This window comes from Salvelinus fontinalis, chromosome 11 (genome assembly GCF_029448725.1).
Source record: "Salvelinus fontinalis isolate EN_2023a chromosome 11, ASM2944872v1, whole genome shotgun sequence".
Classification (NCBI taxonomy): Eukaryota; Metazoa; Chordata; class Actinopteri; order Salmoniformes; family Salmonidae; genus Salvelinus; species Salvelinus fontinalis.
In genome coordinates, this window is record NC_074675.1 from 33,446,727 (window position 1) to 33,473,987 (window position 27,261).

At 42.9% G+C, this 27,261-nt stretch overlaps 1 protein-coding gene and 1 long non-coding RNA gene across 9 annotated transcripts; one reads left to right on the forward strand and one right to left on the reverse strand.

Moving 5' to 3' along the window:
* Positions 1–27,184, reverse strand: zgc:92664 (uncharacterized protein LOC436695 homolog). Of its 8 annotated transcripts, none has more exons than XM_055938478.1 (7): positions 26,558–27,177; positions 25,988–26,092; positions 11,400–11,494; positions 10,870–10,971; positions 10,262–10,485; positions 9,865–9,972; positions 1–840 (listed from the first exon to the last, which is right to left on the reverse strand). In XM_055938478.1, the coding sequence occupies exons 1-7, from the start codon at positions 26,762–26,764 to the stop codon at positions 776–778; spliced, it is 906 nt and encodes a 301-aa protein (XP_055794453.1). In that variant the 5' UTR covers positions 26,765–27,177; the 3' UTR covers positions 1–775. The 8 variants fall into 8 exon arrangements, with proteins under 8 accessions (XP_055794453.1, XP_055794454.1, XP_055794457.1 ...); XM_055938479.1 differs by having other exon boundaries at positions 9,865–9,969; positions 26,558–27,175; XM_055938482.1 differs by having other exon boundaries at positions 26,750–27,174.
* LOC129865592 (uncharacterized) lies at positions 10,423–14,873 on the forward strand. The gene is made up of 2 exons (XR_008761398.1): positions 10,423–10,505; positions 10,724–14,873. It is a non-coding gene; the product is annotated as an uncharacterized LOC129865592 (long non-coding RNA).
* Positions 27,185–27,261: the final 77 nt, after the last annotated feature.

Here is a 27,261-nt window from a genome sequence, read left to right on the forward strand (position 1 = left end):
TTTACTAAGTCAATTTATTCAACATAATTCAGCAAATCACACTGGTCATTTGATTGTCTTTAGAGTAAGCCTCTATATAAAACTACACATTTTTGTCAGTAACTGACCGAGAAATATTTGCCCTTCAAAAATTACCTTGAAGGGTCATGTTTTGAACAATAAGATAATCCACTGTTTCAAACAAAACTGCACTAAACTAATTCCTGTCCTTCGATACAATTGTGTTCATATCTATATTATCCAGTATGCTTTTCAAATACCAGTTTAATTTGCTGGTGCGCTCAACACTGGGTTCACAAGTACACGATACCGTATACAAGTTTGCAGTTGCAGCCTTGTCAAAGGGGAATTCGCAGGGCCACCTACCCAGATATCATAGTTGACATAAACCAAGATGGCAAAATCTACACACTGTAGTCCTTGGCCATGCATCTCTGCACATTAGCTTTTTGTGTAGTACAAATCAATCGTGTATGAATAAATAAAATACCATTATTTACATCCACCAACACATTCCTCATGCAAGAGAAATTTGCATCCTCATAGGCCTTGGCTTAAAAGCAGGGAATAAGGTGCCATTTCAGATGCACACAGAGATCCGCCAAGGCAAATCTGAAGGATCTCGGCTGTTGTCCATAGGAGAGATGTCTGGTCTGCGTCTCAAATTGCACTCTAATCCCTATTTAGCAGATTACATTTGACCAGGGTCCATAAGGCTCCAGTCAAAAGTAGCGCACTATGTAGGAAATAGGGTGCTATTGAAAACATCTTGAGGTCAACGAGAGAGGAGCGGCAGGTCACTGGAGTTCATGATGAAGCTGGAGTCGAGGTTCAGGTTGTCTGAGAGGAGCAAAGAAAAACATTTTAGTTGGAAAAAATTGTGGATCTTTCTGGCAAGATTATAGAACTGACTTGCCACAAACTCAGTTATAGTATATTTTCTGCAAGATCTAAGCTATAAATGTATATCTTCTAGATCAATTTATGGCATGTTAATTTATACTTTTCCAATACAGTTTTTAATTTAGCAGACACTCATTCATTCAGAGTGCCTTTCTCACAGCCACATAGAAATATTTTTCCCCCACCTGGTGGGCTTTGGAATTCAAACCAGCAACCTTTCAATTATTGGCCCAGCAGGCTTAACCGCTAAGCTACATGCTGCCCCTCAGATATAGTAATAGCTTCAAATCAATTTTTATTGGTCACATTCACATTTAGCAGATGTTATTGTGGGTGTAGCAAAATGCTTGTGTTCCTAGTAGAGGTTGACCGATTATGATTTTAATGCTGATACAGATTATTGGAGGACCAAAAAAACCGACCGAAAATTTATCCGAAACCGAAAATTTATTTGTAATAATGACAATTACAACAATAGAGAATGAACACTTATTTTAACTTAATATAATACATCAATAATTCAATTTAGCCTCAAATAATTAATGAAACATAATCAATTTGGTTTAAATAATGCAAAAACAAAGTGTTGGAGAAGAAAGTAAAAGTGCAATATGTGCCATATAAGAAAGCTAACGTTTAAGTTCCTTGCTCAGAACATGAGAACATATGAAAGCTGGTGGTTCCTTTTAACATGAGTCTTCAATATTCCGAGGTAAGAAGTTTTAGGTTGTAGTTATTATAGGACTATTTCTCTACCATTTGTATTTCATATACCTTTGACTATTGGATGTTCTTATATGCACTTTAGTATTGCCAGTGTAACAGTATAGCTTCCATCCCTCTCCTCGCCGCTACCTGGGCTCGAACCAGGAACACATCGACAACAGCCACCCTCGAAGCAGCGTTACCCATGCAGAGCAAGGGGAAGAACTACTCCAAGTCTCAGAGCGAGTGACGTTTGAAACGCTATTAGCGCGCACCCCGCTAACTAGCTAACCATTTCACATTGGTTACACCAGCCTAATCTCGGGAGTTGATAGGCTTGAAGTCATAAACAGCGCAATGCTTGAATAGCTGCTGGCAAAATGCACTTAAGTGGTTTGAATGAATGCTTACGAGCCTGCTGGTGCCTACCATTTCTCAGTCAGACCGCTCTATCAAATCATAGACTTAATTATGACATAATAACACACAGAAATACGAGCCTTAGGTCATTAATATGGTCGAATCCGGAAACTATCATCTCGAAAACAAAACGTTTATTCTTTCAGTGAAATACGGAACCGTTTGGTATTTTATCTAACGGGTGGCATCCATAAATCTAAATATTCCTGTTACATTGCACAACCTTCAATGTTATGTCATAATTATGTAGAATTCTGGCAAATTAGTTCACAATGAGCCAGGCGGCCCAAACTGTTGCATATACCCTGACTCAGCGTGCAAGGAACGCAAGAGAAGTGACACAATTTCACCTGGTTAATATTGCCTGCTAACCTGGATTTCTTTTAGCTAAATATGCAGGTTTAAAAATATATACTTCTGTGTATTGATTTTAAAAAAGGCATTGATGTTTATGGTTAGGTACACGTTGGAGCAACGACAGTCCTTTTTCGCGAATGCGCACTGCATCGATTATATGCAACGCAGGACACGCTAGATAAACTAGTAATATCATCAACCATGTGTAGTTATAACTAGTGATTATGATTGATTGTTTTTATAAGATAAGTTTAATGCTAGCTAGCAACTAACCTTGGCTTCTTACTGCATTCGCGTAACAGGCGGGCTCCTCGTGAGGCAGGTGGTTAGAGCATTGGACTAGTTGCAAGATTGAATCCCTGAGCTGACAAGGTAAAAATCTGTCGTTCTGCCCCTGAACAAGGAAGTTAACCCACCATTCCTAGGCCGTCATTGAAAATAAGAATGTGTTAACTGACTTGCCTAGTTAAATAAAGGTGGGGGGAGGCAAAATCGGCGTCCAAAATTAACTATTTCCGATTGTTATGAAAACTTGAAATCGGCCCTAATTAATCGGCCATTCCGATTAATCGGTCGACCTCTAGTTCCTAGCTCCAACAGTGCAGTAGTATCTAAAAACTAATCACAATACACACATCTAAAAGTAAAAGAAAGGAATTAAGAAATATATAAATATTAGATTGGGCAATGTCGGAGTGGCATTGACTAATACAGTAGAATAGAATACAGTATATACATGAGATGAGTAAAGCAGTATGTAAACATTAAATTGACTTGTGTCTATGTATAGGGCAGCAGCCTCTAAGGTGCAGGGTTGTGTAACCAGGTGGAAGCCGGCTAGTGATGGCTATTTAACAGTTGGATGGCCTTAATGTTGAAAATCTTTTGTCTCTCGGTCCCAGCTTTGATGCAACTGTACTGACCTCGCCTTCTGGATGATAGCGGGATGAAAATACCGTAGCTCGGGTGGTTGATGTCCTTGATGATCTTTTTGGCCTTCCTGTGACATCGGGTACTGTAGGTGTCCTGGAGGGCAGGTAGTTTGCACCCGGTGATGCGTTGGGCAGACCGCACCACCCTCTGGAGAGCGGTGCAGTTGCCATACCAGGTGGTAATACAGCTGGACAGGATGCTCTTAATTGTGCAGCTTAAAGTTTGAAGGTTTTAGGGGCCAAGCCAAATTTATTCAGCCTCCTGAGGTTTAAGAGGCGCCGTTGCGCCTTCACTACATTGTCCGTCTGGGTGGACCATTTCAGATAGTCAGTGATGTGTACGCCGAGGAACTTGAAGCGTTCCACCTTCTCCACTGCAGTCCAGTAGGTGTGGATAGGGGTGTGCTCCCTCTGTTGTTTCCTGAAGTCCATGATCAGCTTCTTTGTTTTGTTGACGTTGAGTGAGGTTATTTTCCTGGCACTACTCTCCCAGGGCCCTCACCTCCTCCATGTAGTCTGTCTTGTCATTGTTGGTAATTAGGCCTACTACTGTTGTCGTCTGGAAACTTGATGATTGAGTTGGAGGCGTGCGTGGTCACGCAGTTTTGGGTGAACTTGTGGGGCCCCTGTGTTGATGATCAGCGAAGCGAAGGTGTTTCCTACCATCACCACTTGGGGGCAGCCCGTCAAGACCCAGTTCCACAGGGCGGGGTTCAGATCCAGGGCCCTGAGCTTAATGATGAGCTTGGAGGATACTAATGGTGTTGAATGCTGAGTTATAATCAATGAACAGCATTCTTACATAGGAATTCCTCTTGTTCAGATGGGATAGGGCAGTGTGCAGTGCGATTGCATCGTCTGTGGATCTATTGGGGCGGTAAGCAAATTGAAGTGGGTCTAGGGTGTCCGGTAAGGTAGAGGTGATATGATCCTTAACTAGCCTCAAAGCTCTTCATGATGACAGAAGTGAGTGCTATGGGGCGATAACTAAATTACTAAGTTACCTTTGCTTTTTTGGGTACAGGAACAATGGTGGACATCTTGAAGCAAGTGGGGACAGAATGGGATAGGGAGGGATTGAAATAGTGTTTACGGACAAAGGGATGCACGATATAAAAAAACGGTGCTCATATCGGAAATCGGCCGATGTGCAAAGCTGATGTGCATACCTATATAACATGATGTAATGACGCCACGTATAATTTGGCACTATACGTGCAACACAGCATTCCTAAACTAGCCCACAATGTCTGCTGTGTGGATTGAGCAGTCAACAAGTCGAGCAGTCATTTGAAAGAGTAAGAAAATTTCAGCGGGGCAACTCCCAAGGTGAAATCTATTAAGGCCAAGATAATGGAATTCATTGCCCTTGACAATCAACCGTTCTCTGTCGTGGGTGATGTTGGCTTTCGCCGGCTGGTCGAGCACCGGTACACTACCAAGCACGCAATTTTTTCAGATGTTGCCCTACCGGAGTTACACAGTAATAGCTTCACGACATACATACTATGGAACGCCGTGAGTCTTTGCATGTCAAAAAAGACAGTAGCACTGTCAAAGCTGTACAAAAGTCTGCAAACACCGGCCACGAACGATGGGTTTACATTACTGCGTTGGTAATAAAGCATCATTTGTTCGACCGCAACTTCTGGGGTAGCTAGCTTTAGCTTGGTACCTAGCTAGCACCAATACAACCAGCCTGAAAACAATGTTTCATTATTCTTAGCAATGATTTAGGAATCCTTGTAAGTATTAGCTAGGTTGCCACTTGTTGTTAAATTGAACTTCTGGTCATGAAAATAAATAGCTAGTCAGCAACTTAACCCTGTTACCCAAAACTAACGTTATAAGCAGCCAGCTAGCTTCATTTGGCTAGTGAGGCTCGACCGCACCGGGTTGTGTGTTGTGATGCTAGCCACATTAGTGGAATTTGAGGTTTGTCTTCAAAATAAAAGTAATTGACAGTAATGCAAATGAATACAAATAGTAAAATTATGCCATACTTATTTAAGGCTAATCGCAAAGTCCACTATTGTGGCTAATCCTTATTGTTGCTAGCTTCACATAGATGGGTCCAACCACCATTAATCAAATAAGAACTGTCTTATAAATTAGGGTTATTTTAGATGACACCTAGCTAACTATAGCTACTGAAACCGATGTCATATTTTTTGACACGCAAAGACCCAAACGGCATTCCATAGAAATGCTGGTTAAGAATGAAACGACTAAATGAACAAAAGCACAGCAAGTAAGTGAAAGAAATAGGTTTTGATTATGTTTTACTGGTAATGGGGATATACGTAAATGCCAACAAAATAACTTTTTGGTCAGTGTGGTGTGCGTGTAACCTTTATTTAACTAGGCAAGTCAGTTAACAAATTCTTATTTACAATGATGACGCTGGGCCAATTGTGCTCCGAACTATGGGACTCCCAATTACGGCCAGATGTGATACTGCCTGGATTCGAACCAGGGACTGTAGTGACCCCTCTTGCACTGAGATGCAGTGCCTTAGACCGCTGCATCCATGTATGCGTGTTAAATAGTTACAGAAAAACTATTGTCAAAGTAATGACTCGGGACGTCGGGTTTGAAATGAAAGCTTCTTTTAGTAATACTACTTGTTTGCATTACATTTAACAACGTTAGATTCTACAAAACAATAAAAGTTGCTAGTGAAAGTCAGGATAATCACTTGTACATAACTGCCGCGTTCTCTCTACTTCCTGTCGCAAGGCATTCTGGAACGTGCAGTCTATGTATGTAAAATATGTTTGTAGTTCTCTCAATCTCCAACACACAAATACAATTACATATGTAAACTGTAAAGAAAAATCTTTAGATACAGCTCAATTAATTAACTTAAACATTAACTCTGTAACCCATTAAAGTTACGTCATCCTCCCCCCGATGAACAACTGTGTTCATCTAAATCTCTAGGGAGTATATCAACTGAATAGGTCTCAACAAAGTCACTGAAGCAGTACGAACATGACCTAACTAGGCTATCTCGGCCTGGAAACAGTTCCTCAATCTTTCCTAGTTTCCAGGCTTGTCTGGGTGTGTCATCTTCTCCAATGAGTACAACATCACCCGCTTTCAGTGGGGTGGGCTGTGGTGTGTCACGACTTTAGATCCAGCAAGTAGTCTCTTCGCCAACTGTTCCAGAAGCTGGTCACAAGTCTCTGCCTGTACTTCCATCTGCGTGTCATTTCCTCCTTGTTTAGCGTTGGGTGCTGAGTGTCAGCTGGAAATGGCTTGGGTGGCAAAGAGGTTAGTCTTTTAGCCACCAGGAAGTGTGCTGGGGTCAGGGGTTGTGGTTCATCCACTTCATTGTGCAAGAAGGTCAGAAGCCTAGAATTTAGGATAGCTTCAACCTCTGTCAGGACTGTGCACATCTCTTCAAAGTTGAGTGAAGCTCTCCCAAGAAAATCTCTCAGGCATGTTTTCACTGACCTGACGAGTCTTTCCCAGAATCCGCCCCACCAGGCTGCTCGCTCGGCGATGAACCTACAGGTGATGCCCCTTTGAGAAGAACGCCAAGAGTTGGGGCTCTTCGATTGCCTTCCACAGCTCTTTCAAGTCCTAATCAGCTCTCTTGAACGTTTTTGCATTGTCTGAGTAGATTACCTTGCATAATCCTCTCCTTGAGATGAATCTTTTAGAGCTAACAGGAATGTCTCTTGACTGATCTGAGACTAGTTCCAAATGCACTGCTCTGGATACAGCACAAGTGAACAGTGCAATGTATGACTTCTTCACAGAACCATTTTCTTTCACATAGAGTGGTCCTGCAAAATCCACACCTGTGACTTCGAATGGTGGGGATTCAGTTATTCTGTCTTTTGGTAAAGGCGCAGTGACCTGCTGTCCAGCCCTTGCCTTGAATCTCTTGAACACTATACATATTGCCACTGTGCTCTTGACTAGCTGCCTAGCACACAAGATGCAGTATCGCTCTCTGATTTATACTTGAGTAACTCTTGCTCCAGAATGCATCACCTTCTCATGGTGGTACTGTATCCACATTTCTGAGTATCTGTACTTGAACCCATGGTTGCTGCTCTCTGAATGTGAAGTTGGACTGTGGCAGTCTTCCTCCTACACTGAGTAGTTCATGTTCGTCCAAGAACGGTTTCATTTCTCTGATTTTACAGTCATTGTTTAGGCTTTTTACTGTCTTCAGTAGTTTGATCTCCTGTCCGAAACTCTGTTGTTCTTTTACCTTGATCCAGTACTTTTCTGCATCGAACAGTTCGTCAGCAGTCGGTTCACCTTGCATCTTTATGTTTGTACGAGCATTGGCTATGACTCTTTATCCAGGCGGTGACTCTGAACACTCTTTTCAGTTTGCTGTACCTTTCAAGCTCCAACACAGGGTCAGTGACATCTGTGCTGCCTGCTGCGAGTTGTACAGTAACCTGGCGACTGGACTTGAGTTCTGAATTTACCTCTTCTGGAACCTTGTTATCATCAGTCTCCTCGGACTGATTGGGTGATGTCAGAATTCTGGGTCCATTCCACCATAGCTGGCTCTGTGTCAAGTTTCGAGCAGTTTTTCCCTCTTGTAGGGAGGTCGGCTGGATTAGTTTCCCCTTCAATATGTGACCATGACTCTGGATTGGTCAAGGCCTGGATCTCTTTGTCGCGAACAGAGTGACACTGTTTCCATTTCTGAGCTGAGCTGCAAATCCAATGCAGCACGATCATCGAGTCTGTCCACATTTTGATTTGTTTTTTCTTCCATTTTCAGTGTGGTCATCAGGTTGTTTGCTAGTCTCGCTCCAATCACAGCTCCCATGAGCTCCAGGCGTGGCAGTGTCATTTTCTTGAGTGGGGCTACCCTGGACTTGGATGCGACTAGACTTGTCGTTGTTTCCCTGTCTTGTGATTCACCTTGCAAGTAAGCTACTGCACTAAGCCCTTTCACTTGCATCACAGAACACGTGTAGTTTCAGGGTGTGGCTGTTCTGTACCACCTTGGTATGGTGAGCTGGTGTAACTGGGGTAGTTCTGGACACCACTGTTGCCATTCTTGTGTCAGATCAGGTGGTAATTCTTCATCCCAGCTGAGTCCCCACTCCCACATTTCCTGGAACATGCACTTGATCCTGAAGGGGGTCAGGAAACCAAGAAGGTCAAAGATACGTGCAGACCACTGCAGAACACTTCTTTGTGTTTTCCCTTGCTTTAGAATGCTCAGTAGCGGCCTGAGGTCAAACAAAGTAATCTGTTTCCGGTCTCCATCCTAAAACCTTCAGCACTATTCCTTGTGATTCTAGCGTCAATGGGTGGTCAGTTGTCGTACTCTCCTCCCATTTTGTTTTCAGTTCAGGAGAGTTGGTCATCCACTTGCAAAGGTCAATGCCTGCAATCGACAGCATTCGCTTTGCAGTTGTTGTCACAAGGTAAGCCTCTTCAACATTGCGTGAACTTGCAATGAAGTAATCTACAGAGTGACTCTCTCAATAGCTCTACAGCTTCTGGTTGTTCTGTTTCATATTGTTTCAGGTGCTTCCTGATTGTAGCTGCCAGCAAGAATGGACTTGGGGAAGCTCCAAATACCACTCTTTTCATCCTCAGCACACGCAGCTCCTCTTCATTTTCTCCCCTTGGTGGGCCTGTGAGCCATAGGAATCTCACGGCGTCTCTATCTCTCTTTGCTAGGGGATATCAACAGGAAAGCCTTCTTGATGTCTGCCATGAATGCGATCTCATGTAGTCTGAACTTTATCAGAACGCTGAGCTGAGCAGAACCGGATTCAGGTTAGGTCCTGTGAGTAGACAGTCATTGAGGAATGGACAGCCATCTTCATGGGACAAGGTTATGAACTCCGTCATGGTTATCCGTGTATTCGCCAATGTTTTTCTCTGAGGCTGGCCGGAACATATCCTTGTCCGCGTGATCAAAACAATCTTGAAGCATGGATTCCGATTGGTCAGACCGGTGTTGAATAGACCTTAACACGGGTACTTCTTGTTTGAGTTTCCACCTATAGGAAGGGAGGAGCAAAATGAAGTCGTGATCAGATTTTCCGAAGGAAGGGTGGGGGAGGGCCTTGTAGGCATTTTGAAAAGAGTGACAGTGGTCCAATGTTTTACCAGCGTGAATACTACAGTCAATGGTCAATGTGTTGGTAGAACTTTGGTAGCGTTTTCCTCAAATTTGCTTTGTTAAAATCCCCAGCTACAATAAATGTGGTTTCCAGTTTGCATAAAGTCCCGTGTAGTTCTTTTAGGGCCATTGTGGTATCAGCTTGAAGGGGAATATACAGGGCTGTGATTATAACCGAAGATAATTCTCTTGGGAGGTAATACGGTCGGCATTTGATTGTGGTATTCTAGGTCGGGTGAACAAAAGGACTTTAGTTTCTGTATGTTAATCACAATGACACCATCAGTGTTTGACTACCTTTCTTCTTCCCGGAGAGTTCTTTATTCCTGTCTTGAAGACCAGTAATTATTGATTTCCCCTCATTCGGGCAATAGCAAAGGCTGTGCATTATCACTAAATAGTAGTCAAAATAAGCCCGTTCTCTCTCACCCTGATCGAAGTTGAGTTTCTTGGAGTTGGATCCCTCTCCCAGTCCCTCTATGTCTACCAGGTCAGAGTTGACGTCAGAGTCATTCAGAGCACTCAGAGTCACATCTGCTGGAACACACAGGCAGGAAGAGCTAAGTATTTTTCTTTATCCCATTGTTTCAAATATAATAGACAAAGACTAAATATTTTCACAGTTAAACTATTCAATTTGATCTGCAAGGACTTTTCTAATTGCATTGCACATATTTTGTTGAAAAACAATTCTTTACTATTACTTTCAATATTGAGGTAAAAACAAGAAAAAAAAGGCTGAAGGTGGGACTGATTAGAAATCATTGCCAAGATGGCAACTACAAAATGTATTGATTGATTCCTTCCTTCATCCACCTCCACTCACCTGCAGACTTCTGTTTCTTCATGGTGGGAATGGCCACAGTCACATTTCCCTGGACACCTGCCTTCATGACGACCTTTGAGGTCGGCACAGCAATGACAGTTGGTGTTGCCGTGGTGGCCATGGTAACAGCAGTCTTCTTGGCGGTCTTTTTTGGGGAGTCGGTGGAAATGGGCATCCCGGTCTCGTCATAGAGCTTCCTCTTCACTGTACTTTTAATCTGGACCCTTCGGGAAGAGGAGACAAGGTAGGATCAGGTTAGCGGTGGTGATTTAACCAGTACCCTGTCAAATATTTTTTTTTTAAAGTAAACCATCATGAATTGATAGATCTTTAGCACTAGCAGATAGATAGTACAATGCATGTGTGGGTAAATAGATCTGAATGTGATATTTTAGATCTTCTAGTAATGGTTTAGCTCATCGGGGCTTGTGTCACTGATAGACTATCTTCCTATTGCTTTAGAGCTACCTCTGAAAACATCTCATTGGACACGTCACCCAGACGCGAATGGAGCAAAGTAGAGAGATAATGGGTAAGAGACCAAGACCTGGTAAGGAATACAATGATAGAAGGCCATTAGGAATGAAAAGAGACGGTGGTGTCCTTACACGGTGCGTTCCTTGATGACAGCGCTGAGGGAGTTCAGGTCATCACCAAACCTCACCACGGCCGATCTCAGCTGCCCAATCTCAGTGTCCGTCCACTTAGCTCTGCAATGAGACACAGGGCGTTTCAGAACCACTAGACTACATTGCAGTCGCACTGCACAGATCTACAAATCACCTAGCATCCTAAATAACTACACATTATGATTTTGTAGATCAGTCTGGTCAGTTGGTGATCAGCGATTGATGCCCTTGAACGCGGCCAGAGACGAAGAGAGGGTGGAGACGAAGAGAGAGTGTCGAGTGCTATCAGGTATTAATGACGCAACAGCGTTTCCTCAGATTGACTTCTTGCCGGGGATATTCAAGATGGAGCACATATCAGTGTAATGTGTACAGTGTGCTACAAGTGACACAAGCCCAAAAATTACTAAGTCATGATCAGTAGACTTATAAATCAGACTAGACTTGGAACACTACATAATCGATACAGATATTTATCTCTATCTGTAACTTGGTGTGTGTATTCTCACCCTGCGGGACTGGAGTCAGCCACGGGGTGCAGTTGCATGGTCAGCTCCCCTAACTTGGTAAAAGCAGCTCCTGCTGCTGAGAAGATCTCCCCAACCTTGAAAATTAAAGCAGAAAACGCCTAAATCAATACCTTTGAATTATCCTATTTTCTTTTGAGACAGTAGCAAAGGTCTTTCCACATTGTTACGTTACAGCCTTATTCCTTAGTGTACACACAATACCTATCCCATAATGACAAAGCAAAAACAGGATTAGACATTTATTTTTTAATAAATAATCACATTTAAATAAGTATTCAGACCCTTCACACAGTACTTTATTAAAGCTCCTTTGGCAGCGATTACAGCCAAGTCTTCTTGGGTTTGACGCTACAAGATGTATTTGAGTTTCTCCCATTCTTCTTTGCAGATCCTCTCAAGCTCTGTCAGGTTGAATGGTGAGTGTTGCTGCACAGCTATTTTCAGGACTCTCCAGAGATGTTTGATTGGGTTCAAGTCCAGGCTCTGGCTGGTTCCCTCAAGGACATTCAGAGACTTGTCCCGAAGCCACTTCTGCGTCTTCGCTGTGTGCTTAGGGTTGTTGTCCTGTTGAAAGGTGAACCATCACCCCAGTCAGAGGTCCTGAGCAGGTTTCCATCAAGGATCTCTCTGTACTTTGCTCTGTTCATATTTCCGTCGATCATGACTAGTCTCCCAGTCCCTGCCGCTGAAAAACACCCCCACAGCATGATGCTGCCACCACCGTGCTTCACCGTAGGGATGGTGCCAGGTCTCCTTCAGGGGTGACGCTTGGGATTCAGGCCAAATAGTTCAATCATCAAACCAGAGAATCCTGTTTCTCATGGTTCGAGGGTCCGAGAGTCTTTTAGGTGCCTTTTGGCAAACTACAAGCGGGCTGTTGTGCCTTTTACTGAAGAGTGGCTTCCGTCTGGCCACTAACATAAAGTCCTGGTAGATCCAAACTATTTCCATTTAAGAATGGAGGCCACTGTGTTCATGGGGACCTTCAATGCTGCAGAAATGTTAGAGTACCATTCCCCAGATCTGTGCCGACACAATCTTGTCTCTGAGCTCTACATACAATTCCTTCGAACTCATGGCTTGGTTTCTGCTCTGACATGCACGGTCAACTGTGGGATCTTATATAGACAGGTGTGTGCCTTTCCAAATCATGTCCAATCAATTGAATTTACCACAGGTGGACATCAATGAAGTTGTAGAAACATCTCAAGGATGATCAATGGAAACAGGATGCACCCGAGGTCAATTTCAAGTATCATAGCCAAGGGTCTGATTACCTATGTAAATAAGATGGGTTTCTTTTAATTAATTTTCTAACATTTTTTTTTTAACTTAACGCTGTGTCATTATGGGTTATTGTGTGTAGATTGATTTGATCTAATCCATTTTAGAATAAGGCTGTAAAGAAACCCAAATGCACTGTATGATCAACTGTATTACAAGGCAATGCCATGTTGAAAACTTTTACGGACTACAAAGGGAAACCCAGATGCGAGCAGCCCAGTGACGGAGCCTACCAGACGAGCTAAATGTCTTATCCTCGCATCGAGGCCAGCAACACTGAAGCATGCACGAGTGCACCTGTGTGATAACACTCTCGGTAGCCGATGTGAGCAAAACCTTTAAAAACAGGTCAAGATTCAAAGTCGTGGGGCCAGACGGATTACCAGGACGTGCACTCAAACCATGCGCAGACCAACTGTCAAGTGTCTACACTGACATTTTCAACCCCTCCCTGACCGAGTCTACAATACCTACATGTTTCAAGCAGACCACCATAGTCACTGTGTCCAAGGAAGCAAAGGTTACCTGCCTAAATGATTACCGCCCCGTAGCACTCACATCGGTAGCCATGAAGTGCTTTGAAAGGCTGATCATGGCTCACATCAACAGCATCCTCCCAGATGCGCTAGACCCACTCCAATTCGCATACCGCCCAAGCAGACCCACAGATTACGCAATTTCAATCGCACTCCACACTGCCCTTTCCCCCCTGGACAAAAGGAACACATTCAAGATCCTTGGTGTCCACATCACCAACGAACTATCATTGTCCAAACACACCAAGACAGTAGGGAAGAGGGCACAACAAAACGTTTTCCCCCTCAGGAGACTGAATAGATTTGGCATGAGCCAGATCCTCAAAAGGTTCTTCAGCTGCACCATTGAGAGCATCCTGACCAGTTGCATCACCGCCTGGTCTGGTAACTGCTTGGCATCTGACCGTAAGGCGCTAGAGTGTAGTGCATATGGTCCAGTACATCAATGGGGCCAAGCTTCCTGCCATCCAGGACCTATATAATAGGCGGTGTCAGAGGAAAGCCCATAAAATTGTCAGACTCCAGTCAGACTTTTCTCTGCCACCGTACATCAAGCAGTACCAGAGCACCAAGTCTAAGACAAAAAAGCTCCTTAATACCCCCAAGCCATAAGACTACTGAACAATTAATCAAATTGTTTTGTACACTGCTGCTACTCACTGTTTATTATCTATGCATAGTCACTTCACCCCTACCTACATGTACAAATTACCTCAACTAACCCCCACACACTGACTCAGTACCGGTACCCCCTGTATATAGCAGCATCGTTATTGTTGTGTTGTTACTTTTTACTTTAGTTTGTTTTCTTAACTCTTCTTTAACGGTAAGGTCTACACTTGTATTCGGCGAATGTGACAAATAAAGATTGATTTGATGGCATAATATCAAAACAGGATTAGTCCATTTTATCCAGCATTGTTGTTTTGTACGGTTGCAATGCAGACTTAATCTTTATTTTAAGAGATCATTAATGAGGGGTTTTCCTCCATGCAGACAGCGCCTTCGTGTGGTAGCTTCCATTAAAAGTACATGGAAGTGAGAAAAAAGTTAATGCATGACATTGACAACATTCAGCCACGTCCTGGGTCCTTGACTTATTATAACACGAATAATGTTTTTTTCTTCCTTCAAAAGTTGAGTTGCCTGGTATAGGACAGTAAAATAAAAATGTATCTTTGGAATAACCCAGGTGAGCTTAAATAGCGGTTACATGGCTGCCATTCGAATTCGCTTGTTAGCTGACGACGTTAGGTAGCTAACATGAGCTAGATTTGTGCAGGACCTAGCTAACAGCAAGATATACGGCTAAAATCAAAACGTGAGAATGACCTACCTTCGTTGAGGCTGAAGTCATTTTTCTTTTTGTAGTTGCTGAACAGATGCAGATTTTCCTGTGAATAACGCCGTTTAGAGAAGCTAGCTAAGCTTCAGGTTAGTTAGCCTGGTTGCACTGCAGGCTCAGCTGTTAATACAAATACTAACTTCGTCCACGTCCTACAATATTCATATTTTTGTTTGCAGTCCGCAACTGTTTTCGGTGAGCCTGTGAATTGTATTAACACGGATCTTATGTTTTTTTGTTGTTGCAATAATCAGAAATGTGTAGCTAAAAATAAATGACATACACAAATGACAATGTGGACAAACGAAAGACTTCACCTGCGCAAATAAATCCCAAATGCTGATTGGCCCAAAATTCACACCACGTGCTCGTGATTCTTCTTTGGTATCATGACGCACATTTGGTTTGTGCATACCGCCACCTATTGTGCGGTATTGTGTTCGAATATGTTACATATATTTTTTATTCTTCAAAGTAGCCACTCTTTGCCTGGATGAGAGCTTTGCACACTCTTGGTATTCTCCCAACCAGCTACATGAGGAATGCTTTTCCAACAGTCTTGAAGGAGTTCCCACAAATCACATTTTAATTGTCACATGCGCCGAATACAACAATGCTCACTTACAAGCCCTTAACCAACAATGCTATGAGAAGTTTTAAGAAAAAATAGTGTTAAGTATAAAATGGAAAATAAAAATAACAAATAATTAAACAGCAGAAGTAAAATAACAATAGCGAGGCTATATAAAGGGGGTACCGGTACAGAGTCAATGTGCGGGGGTATCGGTTAGTCAAGGTAATTGAGGTAATATGTACATGTAGGTAGAGATAAAGTGACTATGCATAGATAATAAACAGAAAGTAGCAGCATTGTAAAAAAGGGGTCTAGGTAGCCCTTTGATTTGCTGTTCAGGAGTTTTATGGCTTGGGGGTAGAAGCTGTTAAGAAGCCTTTTGGACCTAGACTTGGCGCTCCGGTACCCCTTGCCGTGCTGTAGCAAAGAGAACAGTCTATGACTAGGATGGCTGTAGTCTTTGACAATTTTTAGGGCCATCCAATGACACCGCCTGGTATAGAGGTCCTAGATGGCAGGAAGCTTGGCCCCGGTGATGTACTGGGCAGTACGCACTACCCCTTGTAGTGCCTTGCGGTCGGAGGCCGAGCAGTTGCCATACCAGGCAGTGATGGAACCAGTCAGAATGCTCTTGATGGTGCAGCTGTAGAACCTTTTGAGGACCCATGCCGAATCTTTTCAGTCTCCTGAGTGGGAATAGGTTTTGTCGTGCCCTCTTCATGACTGTCTTAGTGTGTTTGGACCATGATAGTTTGTTGGAGATGTGGACACCAAGGAACTTGAAGGTCTTAGCCCCGTTGATGAGAATGAGGGCGTGCTCAGTCCTCTTTTTCCTCTAGTCCAAAATCATCTCATTTGTCTTGACCACGTTGAGGGAGAGGTTGTTGTCCTGGCACCACACGGCCAGGTCTCTGACCTCCTCCCTATAGGCTGTCTCATCGTTGTCGGTGATCAGGCCTACCACTGTTGTGTCATCAGCAAACTTGATGATGGTGTTGGAGTCGTGTTGGGCCATGCAGTCATGAGTGAACAGGGAGTACAAGATAGGACTGAACACCCACCCCTGAGGGGCACCTGTGTTGAGGATCAGCGTGGCGGATGTGTTGTTATCTACCTCAGAAAGTTCAGAATCCAGTTGCAGAGAGAGTTGTTTTGTCCCATGGTCCTTAGATTAGTGATTAGCTTTGAGGGCACTATGATGTTGAACGCTGAGCTGTAGTCAATGAATAACATTTTCACATAGGTGCTTCTTTTGTCCAGGTGGGAAAGGGCAGTGTGGAGTGCAATAGAGATGGCATCATCTGTGGATCTGTTGGAGCAGTATGCAAATTGGAGTGGGTCTAGGGTTTGTGGGGAAATGGTGTTTGTTTGAACCATGACCAGCCTTTCAAAGCCCTTCATGGCTACAGACGTGAGTGCTACGGGTCGGTAGTCGCTTAGGCAGGTTATCTTAGTGTTCTTGGGCACGGGGACTATGGTGGTCTGCTTGAAACATGTTGATATTACAGACTCACAGGGAGAGGGTGAAAATGTCAGTGAAGACACTTGCCGGTTGGTCAGCGCATGCTCGGGGTACACGTCCTGGTAATCCGTCTGGCCCTGCGGCCTTGTGAATGTTGACCTGTTTAAAGGTTTTACATCGGCTGCGGAGAGCGTTATCACGCAGTCATCCGCTGTGTGGTCTCATGCATGTTTCAGTGTTACTTGCCTCGAAGCGAGCATACAGTTGAAGTCGGAAGTTTACATACACCTTAGCCAAATACATTTAAACTCAGTTTTTCACAATTCCTGACATTTAATCTTAGTAAATATTCCCTGTCTTAGGTCAGTAAGGATCACCACTTTATTTTAAGAATGTGAAATGTCAGAATAATAGTAGAGAGAATTATTTATTTCAGCTTTTATTTCTTTCATCACATTCCCAGTGGGTCAGAAGTTTACATACACTCAATTAGTATTTGGTAGCATTGCCTTTAAATTGTTTAACTTGGGTCAAACGTGTTGGGTAGCCTTCCACAAGCTTTCCACAATAATTTTGGTGAATTTTTGACCATTCCTCCTGACAGATCTGATGCAACAGTCAGGTTTTGTAGGCCTCCTTGCTCGCACACTCTTTTCAGATCTGCCCACAAATTTTTCTTTAGGATTGAGGTCAGGGCTTTGTGATTGCCACTCCAATACCTTGATTTTGTTCTCCTTAAGCCATTTTGCCACAACTTTGGAAGTATGCTTGTGGTCATTGTCCATTTGGAAGACCCATTTGCGACCAAGCTTTAACTTCCTGACTGATGTATTGAGATGTTGCTTCAATATATCCACATAATTTTCCTGCCTCATGATGCCATCTATTTTCTGAAGTGCACCAGTCCCTCCTGCAGTAAAGCACCCCCACAACATGATGCTGCCACCCTTGTGCTTCACGGCTGGGATGGTGTTCTTTGGCTTGTAAGCCTTCCCCTTTTTCCTCCAAACATAACAATGGTTATTATGGCCAAAAAAGTTATATTTTTGTTTCATCAGACCAGAGGACATTTCTCCAAAAAGTACGATCTTTGTCCCCATGTGCAGTTGCAAACAGTTGTCTGGCTTTTTTATCGTGGTTTTGGAGCAGTGGCTTCTTCCTTGCTGAGCGGCCTTTCAGGTTAGGTCGATATAGGACTAGTTTTACTGTGGAAAAATATATGTTTGTACCCGTTTCCTCCAGCATCTTCACAAGGTCCTTTGCTGTTGTTCTGGGATTGATTTGCACTTTTCGCACCAAATTACATTAATCTCTAGGAGACAGAACACATCTCCTTCCTGAGCGGTATGACGGCTGCGTGGTCCCATGGTGTTTATACTTGCGTTCTATTGTTTGTACAGATGAACGTGGTACCTTCAGGCGTTTGGAAATTGCTCCCAAGGATGAACCAGACTGGTGGAGGTCTACAATCTTTTTTCTGAGGTCTTGGCTGATTTCTTTTGATTTTCCCATCATGGCAAGCAAAGAGCCACTGAGTTTGAAGGTAGGCCTTGAAATACATCCACAGGTGTATTTCCAATTGACTCAAATGATGTCAATTAGCCTATCAGAAGCTTCTAAAGCCATGACATCATTTTCTGGAATTTTCCAAGCTGTTTAAAGGCCCAGTCAACTTCTGACCCACTGTTATTGTGATACAGTGAATTATGAGTGAAATAATCTGTCTGTAAACAATTGTTGGGAAAATTATTTCTGTCATGCACAAAATAGATGTCCTAACCGACTTGCCAAAACTATAGTTTGTTAACAAGAAATTTGTGAAGTGGTTGAAAAATGAGTTTTAATGACTCCAACCTAAGTGTATGTAAACTTCCGACTTCAACTGTAGATGTAATTTAGCTCGTCTGGTAGGCTTGTGTCATTGTAGAAGATAAAGAAATGCACACCTATTTAGGCGAGGTGCTGGCTAGCGGAGTAGAAAACTTGAAAATAAAGGAGAGCCGCACACTCTAGGAGCTCAGATGCAAAAATGCAATATCCAGCGTTTTGACAGGCAAGCTGTCTTCATCAGGGTATAGGGTATAGGCTTGTGTCATTGGGCAGCTCTCGGCTGTGCTTCCCTTTGTAGTCTGTGATCGTTTGCAAGCCCTGCCACATCCGACGAGCGTCGGAGCCGGTGTAGTACAATTCGATCTTAGTCCTGTATTGATGCTTTGCCTTCTTGATGGTTCGTCGGAGGGCATAGCGAGATTTCTTAGAAGCTTCCGGGTTAGAGACCCGCTCCTTGAATGCGGCAGCTCTACCTTTTAGCTCAGTGCGAATGTTGCCTGTAATCCATGGCTTCTAGTTGGGGTATGTACGTACAATCACTGTGGGGACGACATCATAGAAGCACTTATTGATGAAGCCAGTGACTGATGTGATGTACCGGAAGAATCCCGGAACGTATTCCATTCTGTGCTAGCAAAACAGTCCTGTAGTTTAGCATCTGCTTCATCTGACAACTTTTTTATTTATTTTTATTTTACCCCCTTTTTCGTGATATCCAATTGTTAGTAATTACTATCTTGTCTCATCCCTACAACTCCCGTACGGGCTCGGGAGAGACAAAGGTCGAAAGCCATGCGTCCTCCGAGACACAACCCAACCAAGCCGCACTGCTTCTTAACACAGAGCACATCCAACCCGGAAGCCAGCCGCACCAATGTGTCGGAGGAAACACCGTGCACCTGGCAACCTTGGTTAGCGCACACTGCGCCCGGCCCGCCACACGAGTCACTGGTGCGCGATGGGACAAGGATATCCCTACCGGCCAAACCCTCCCTAACCCGGACGACGCTAAGCCAATTGTGCGTCGCCCCACGGACCTCCCGGTCGCGGCCGGCTGCGACAGAGCCTGGGCGCGAACCCAGAATCTCTGGTGGCACAGCTAGCGCTGCGATGCAGTGCCCTAGACCACCCGGGAGGCTATCTGACAACTTTTAACCCGCTGTTCCCCGGTAGGCCGTCATTGTAAATAAGAATGTGTTCTTAACTGACTTGCCTGGTTAAATAAAGGTTCAATTAAAACCTTTATTTAATTGTATTTAGTTTTATTGCTTCTTTAAATCAGGACAACAGTTTTCAGCTGTGGTAACATTGCAAAAGGGTTTTCTAATGATTAATTAGCCTTTTAAAATTATAAACACAACGTGCCATTGGAACACAGGAGTGATGGTTGCTGATAACGGGCCTCTGTACACCTATGTAGATATTCAATAAAAAAATATGCTGTTTCCAGCTAAAATAGTAATTTACAACATTAACCATGTCTACACTGTATTTCTGATCAATTTGATGTTATTTTAATGGACAAAAAAATGCATTTCTTTCAAAAACAAGGACATTTCTAAGTTACCCCAAACTTTTGAATGGTAATGCATATATATTATATATATTTTGAAAGAAGAAGAATGGGAGAAACTCCCCAAATACAGGTGTGCCAAGCTTGTAGAGTCATACCCAACAAGACGCAAGGCTGTAATCGTTGCCAAAGGTGCTTCAACAAAGTACTGAGTAAAAGGTCTGAATACCTATGTAAATGTCATATTTCAGTTTTTTTATTTTGAATAAATTAGCAAAAATGTCTAAAAAAACCTGTTTTTGCTTTGTCATTTTGGGGTATTGTGTGTAAATTGATGAGGGGGAAAAAACAATTTAATCCATTTTAGAATAAGGCTGTAACCTAGCAAAATGTAGAAAAAGTCAAGGGGTCTGAAAACTTTTCGAATGTATTGTACATGTACTTACTTGGAAGGCCTGCGGGTGTCGCTGTTACTAACTACTACATGTGGTCATCTGTACGTGCGCTAGACCCATGACATCTGATTAACGTGGTTCTTCTATGGCATCCCTGCTTCCGTGTGCTAATAAATTACAATTTAGAACATTACTCGTTCTGAAATGTCTTAATTGCTGTCTTTTTAGTTTTGGGATTATGTGCATATTGTTAGGTATTATTACTGCACATTTGGAGCTAGAAACACAAGTATTTCACTGCACCTGTGAAAACATCTGTACATCTGTGTATGCGACCAATAAACTTTGATTGTATTTTGATAGGAATTATCTGTATACACTTACACTGGGTGGATTCGAATATGCTGAGCCGCAGGGCACTGTTCTATGGTCACATGTACGGCAAAAGTGATGATGGAGAAGACCCCTTCTCAAATAGAACAGTAATCTGCGCTGCTCGGTCATATTGTCAACAAGGCAGCATGGTGCAATTCAAAAACATCCATCCATCTCCTTTCCATAAAATATATGTTTGAATTTTCAAACTACTTTTCGTTGGGAAGGGAGATGAAGCGTTTTTATCAAAAGCAATCAGTTCTGCATGTGAAAAACGAATCCTACTCATTACTCCAAGTGCCCCAACGTCACTTTGTTTTGAGCCGACTTCGCTCTGGGTTATGCCCGGGAGTGCCCTGTTCCCAAAACTAATGCATTGTGTTCAAGTCTACAGTATTTATTAAGCCATATCACGGCAACTATTTGTGTGGAGAAAATAATAATAAGTAGAACTGATTGGGTCGCTATAAAAAATATATATTTAAAGTAGATATTGTCCACTCCCGGCTATTTTTGGTAAACTTTTCTGGCAACTTTTTTTTATTTACTATTATCTTTGAACATATCCTGGCTGAAAACGCTCTTCGGTTTCCGTAAATCACCTGACACTGGAGTTCCTCGGAACAGCTAGTTCGACAAACTAAATCAAATGAACAAATAGACGCCAAAGTGCCTTTTCGCTTTTCAAATTGGGAACTACAACAGTAGTTGTATAGCCTTTCAATCGGTGACGTCACTTGCTCTGAGACCTTGAAGTAGTGGTTCCCCTTGCCCTGAAAGGGCTGCGGCTTTTGTGGAGCGATGGGTAACGATGCTTCGTGGGTGACTGTTGTTGATATGTGCAGAGGGTCCCTGGTTCGCGCCCGGGTCGGGGCGAGGGACGGACGTAAAGTTAAACTGTTACATTGATGCTGTTGACCCGGATCACTGGTTTCTGCCAGATCAAACTGAACAAGTGCAAGGAGTACATGGTGCACTAATACCACCTGCTGGACTGGGCATGCTACTTCTGCAACACAGCAAAACACTGTCTGGAGAAGAAGAGTGGCTTTTTCCGTAAATGTTCTATACTGAGTCTGAATGAATGGTAGCGTTGTTATTGTCTGGCTGTGTCCCGATTATTCACACTTATCCCAAAGTGTTCACTTGTAAACTCTCCATCATGGATTTAAAAGCATTGGGATTGAGGTGGCAGGTAGCTTAGTGGTTAGAGCGTTGGGCCAGTAACCAAAAGGTTGCTAAATCGAATCCCCGAGCTGACAAGGTACAAATCTGTCATTCTGCCCCTGAACAAGGAAGTTAACTCACTGTTCCTAGGCCGTCATTGTAAATAAGAATGTGTTCTCAACTGACTTGCCTAGTTAAATAAATAAAAAAATGTAAGCATTGGCTGGAGGGAGTATCCACTGTTATTAAATCCATGAGAGGGAGTGTGCAAGTACACACTTGTGGAGAATCAGGAGACAGCCTTTGTCTGTGTATGATTAACAAATCACAAACACCTTGCTATTATTTATCTACTAAAATGAAATCACCAGAGTTGTATTATTTCCTAGCTAATGTCTGTCTTCAGAACTGGGAATGATAACTACCATGTTAATTCGCTGTGCCTGTCTTCCCCTCAGGTAAAAAAAATCTCTGTAGAAATGTATCAAATGACAGTTGTATTTGTTTTAAACCAGTTTGAGGCCTTAGCTTGTGTAGCAGATGCAAGGAAGTTTTGTTAGTGTGTTTTAGAACTTATACTGACAGCTGTGGCTGTTTTGCGTGATGTGTTGTTGTTTTTTCTACGTTCTTGTGCTGTTGTCTGTGCCCAATAATATTTGTACCATGTTTAATGCTGCTACCATGCTTTGTTGTCACGTGTTGATGCCTTGCTATGATGTTGTCTTAGGTCTGTCTTTATGTAGTGTTGTCTCTTGTCGTGATGTGTTTTGTCCAATTTTTTAAATCCCAGCCCCCGTCCCCACAGGAGGCCTTTTGGTAGGGCGTCATTGTAAATAAGATTTTTTTATCTGACTTGCCTAACGTTAGTTATAAAAAAAATAGTTGAGCGAAGACGAACTGCTGCACAAACACTACGGAAGCTATAGTCTAGAGCAGCGTTCCTTAAAGTATGGGTCTGGTCGCGGACCTGTTAATTGTGGGTCGTGACGTAAATCTATAATTATTTCATTAATTTGGCCAAGTGCAACTGCGCTTTCTGCTTAACAGCGGTCTCTGCTCAGTTTGGGAAGAGGTTGTAGAGGGAGATGCCCGTGTGCTTCGCTGTTTACCGAATCTTTTTCTGCAGTTTTCTTGAAGATCACTCCGCGATCGTTCAAGCCACTGACTTGTTATTCCCACTCGCCATCACTCACCGCTGTCATGAAATGGAATTATGCTTGCCACAAATTCTGACTGAGCTCAATCGTTATGAAACGCAAATAAGATGAGTCAATCGATATCCATAAAAATATGCACCTGAAAAGTGTTCAGCCTTTGTAACAGTAAATCCTTGTTAATTAGGGTGTGAAGCCAGGTCCAGTTGATGGGATAGAGTTCCGTAAACCTACTAACTCGTGTGCTGATGGAATAAGGTAAGTTGGAGGTTCTTAGAATGAAAACATTTTCTTGTGATTTTTTTTTGTTTGTATCCAGATGATAAGACTAAACAGTGGCATCTTTATGATGTAATGACACATATTTGGGATAAGACTGGGGGGAAATATAGAATCTATAAATCTGTATATTTGAATCCATTTTATTCTTTACTCCTACCTCCCTCACTATCTTTAAGCACCAGCTGTCAGAGCAGCTCACAGATCACTGCATCTGTACATAGCTCATCTGTAAATAGCCCATCCAATCTACCTCATCCCAATACTGTATTTATTTATTTATCTTGCTCCTTTGCACCCCAGTATCTCAACTTGCACATTCATCCTCTGCACATCCTATCATTCCAGTGTTTATTGCTATATTGTAATTACTTTGCCACCATGGCATATTTATTGCCTTACCTCTCTTATCCTACCTCATTTGCACATGCTGTATATAGATTTTCCTACTGTATTATTGATTGTATGTTTCTTTATTCCATGTGTAACTCTGTGTTGTTGTATTTGTCGAACTGCTTTGCTTTATCTTGGCCAGGTCGCAGTTGCAAATAAGAACTTCTCAACTAGCCTACCTGGTTAAATAAATAAAAATATTTGAACTTTCAGGCTTGTGCTGTTTCTGGAAAAGTTACATGAGTCTTTGTCATAGTAGTCTCTCCAACCTGATGTTAAGGTTTTAAAATGTTTTGCAGAAGTTCTCTCTACAAAGCACTCAATGGATACATGCCTGACATGGGCCTTCTCCGCGTCTCAGAAACGTATGCCAACTTTTCTCCACTTACTGCCCCTCTTGTGACAACAATGGAAGTGTCAGCTGACGTGCCCCTCGTTGAGTCCGCCTTTGGGCCAGTGCAAGCTGGCAGTGAGCTGTCCTATCAACTTCCACAGCCAAAGACCCGTGAAATTGTGAAGATTGCCGATGCCCCTTCACCAATACTTCCATTAGATGGCTTCAGTCTTCCCAGTGTACTTACAGTGGGGCAAAAAAGTATTTAGTCAGCCACCAATTGTGCAAGTTCTCCCACTTAAAAAGATGAGAGAGGCCTGTAATTTTCATCATAGGTACACTTCAACTATGACAGACAAAATGAGGGGGAAAAATCCAGAAAATCACATTGTAGGATTTTTAATGAATTTATTTGCAAATTATGGTGGAAAATAAGTATTTGGTCAATAACAAAAGTTTATCTCAATACTTTGTTATATACCCTTTGTTGGCAATGACAGAGGTCAAACGTTTTCTGTAAGTCTTCACAAGGTTTTCACACACTGTTGCTGGTATTTTGGCCCATTCCTCCATGCAGATCTCCTCTAGAGCAGTGATGTTTTGGGGCTGTTGCTGGGCAACACGGACTTTCAACTCCCTCCAAAGAATTTCTATGGGGTTGAGATCTGGAGACTGGCTAGGCCACTCCAGGACCTTGAAATGCTTCTTACGAAGCCACTCCTTCGTTGCCCGGGCGGTGTGTTTGGGATCATTGTCATGCTGAAAGACCCAGCCACGTTTCATCTTCAATGCCCTTGCTGATGGTAGGCTTTGTTACTTTGGTCCCAGCTCTCTGCAGGTCATTCACTAGGTCCCCCCCGTGTGGTTCTGGGATTTTTGCTTACCGTTCTTGTGATCATTTTGACCCCACGGGGTGAAATCTTGCGTGGAGCCCCAGATCGAGGGAGATTATCAGTGGTCTTGTATGTCTTCCATTTCCTAATAATTGCTCCCACAGTTGATTTCTTCAAACCAAGCTGCTTACCTATTGCAGATTCAGTCTTCCCAGCCTGGTGCAGGTCTACAATTTTGTTTCTGGTGTCCTTTGACAGCTCTTTGGTCTTGGCCATAGTGGAGTTTGGAGTGTGACTGTTTGAGGTTGTGGACAGGTGTCTTTTATATTGATAACAAGTTCAAACAGGTGCAATTAATACAGGTAACGAGTGGAGGACAGAGGAGCCTCAAAGAAGAAGTTACAGGTCTGTGAGAGACAGAAATCTTGCTTGTTTGTAGGTGACCAAATACTTATTTTCCACCATAATTTGCAAATAAATTCATTAAAAATCCTACAATGTGATTTTCTGGATTTTTTTTCTTCTCATTTTGTCTGTCATAGTTGAAGTGTACCTATGATGAAAATTACAGGCCTCTCTCATCTTTTTAAGTGGGAGAACTTGCACAATTGGTGGCTGACTAAATACTTTTTTGCCCCACTGTACATCCTTAGCCATCAGGAGAAGTTCCACGTCAAGGCATTAGAGACAACCTACGGGATGTCACACAAAGTCGAGGTTGCTACAAGGGAGCAGAGCAGCAGCCCGGAATGGCATCAGTTCAGGAAAATGAGAATAACATCCTCTCGTTTCCGAGAGGTTTGCCATGTCCAGGGAGAGATCTCAGCTGACCGCCTAGCTGTGCGGCTGTTCAAGGGATCTGGTATGCAGACCATGGAGGTGAAGAGGGGGCTAGCCATGGAGCCAGTGGCTGTACAGGAGTACTGCACACTGAAGAATGTTAACTTCTTTCCGTGTGGCTTCGTAGTGCACCCAGATGCCCCGTGTTTAGGATCCTCTCCAGATTGAATCATATTTGATTCCAGTGTGAGACCACACTTTGGACTCTGAGGTCAAGTGCCCAAATGTACCAAGTTATGTTGACTGCCCTTACCTGAAGATGCAGAATGGAGAGCTGAAGTTGAATAGATCTCATGCTTACTACTGGCAGGTGTAAGGTCAAATCCTTCTCACAGGTTGTAGCTGGTGTGACTGTCATCTGTGCACAGGAGGACATGCTAGGTGAAATGACATATAAAGATCTACAGGTTTCAAAAACTATAAGAGGGAAGGTTGACCACTTTTATTTTTACCACTACTTGCATCAGTGTCTATCTCGCACCTGAATGGATCCCCTCCATGGGTGCAAAGTTTAGTAGCTTCATAAAAAATAAGTATTGATGTTCTTGTGAAAATTACAGTAGAATATATTTGTTTTAAAAAACGTATTTCAGCAAATGTTCAACAGTTCAGTTAATCAATTACACATCTCTAACATTGTATTCAATTTTGCATTCTGGCTATTCTGTGTTTACTTGATTTCTTTCCCCCACCCCTAAACTCATTGCCTAATTAAAGCCAATACAAGCTCCACACAAACTGATATTCACCACAACACAAATTATTGATACATGTCGTAGATAAACAAATTATTATTTTGCTGCTAGCAAATAAACACATTTACATTGGCTTGGCCCATGCTCTGACCAAAGGTCCGTTTTGATAGTTGACTAACAGGCACGCCACTGCAAATAATTGGTTGATGGTCCCTGAGATGGTCAGGGGGATGACATTCAAACAGCTTGAGCTCCTTTACTCTGCGGATCATTCTTTCAACATGCACTCTCAGCCTGGCAATGGATTGGGACTCCCTAACCTCATGCGCTGGCATCTGTGTGCGTCTTGACAGAAAGGCTGGCCGGTAGAACAATGTCGTCTATGAGAAAGCCCTTATCCATCATAATGGCCATGTTAGGGGTGAGTAAGGAAATAATTAGACTGCTTGAAGATCTCCTTGTCACTCACAGATCCAGCATACAACGATGGCACAAAAGTGACAGCTCCAAGTTGTCACGACATACTGCCACCAACAACCTTTTTCTGAGCTCTACATCGACCGGGAAACTATGGAAGCTCACAATACCATTCAATTTTGAAGAAACTGAACACAGGCACTGAACAATGTTCATTAGCCCGTCCTTCGCGGGGCTGTAATTTGAACGTAGTCATTGCAAACTATTTCAGTCAGAAATGCATCGACAGCAGTTAGATAGCTAGTAAGCTAATGATAAAAACAATAGCAGAAATCGCTCCGGAAGTGATCAACCCGGTAGGAAGTAAATTAGAATGTTGGAGGCGGTACAATGCATAGAGCCTATTCCAGTTTAG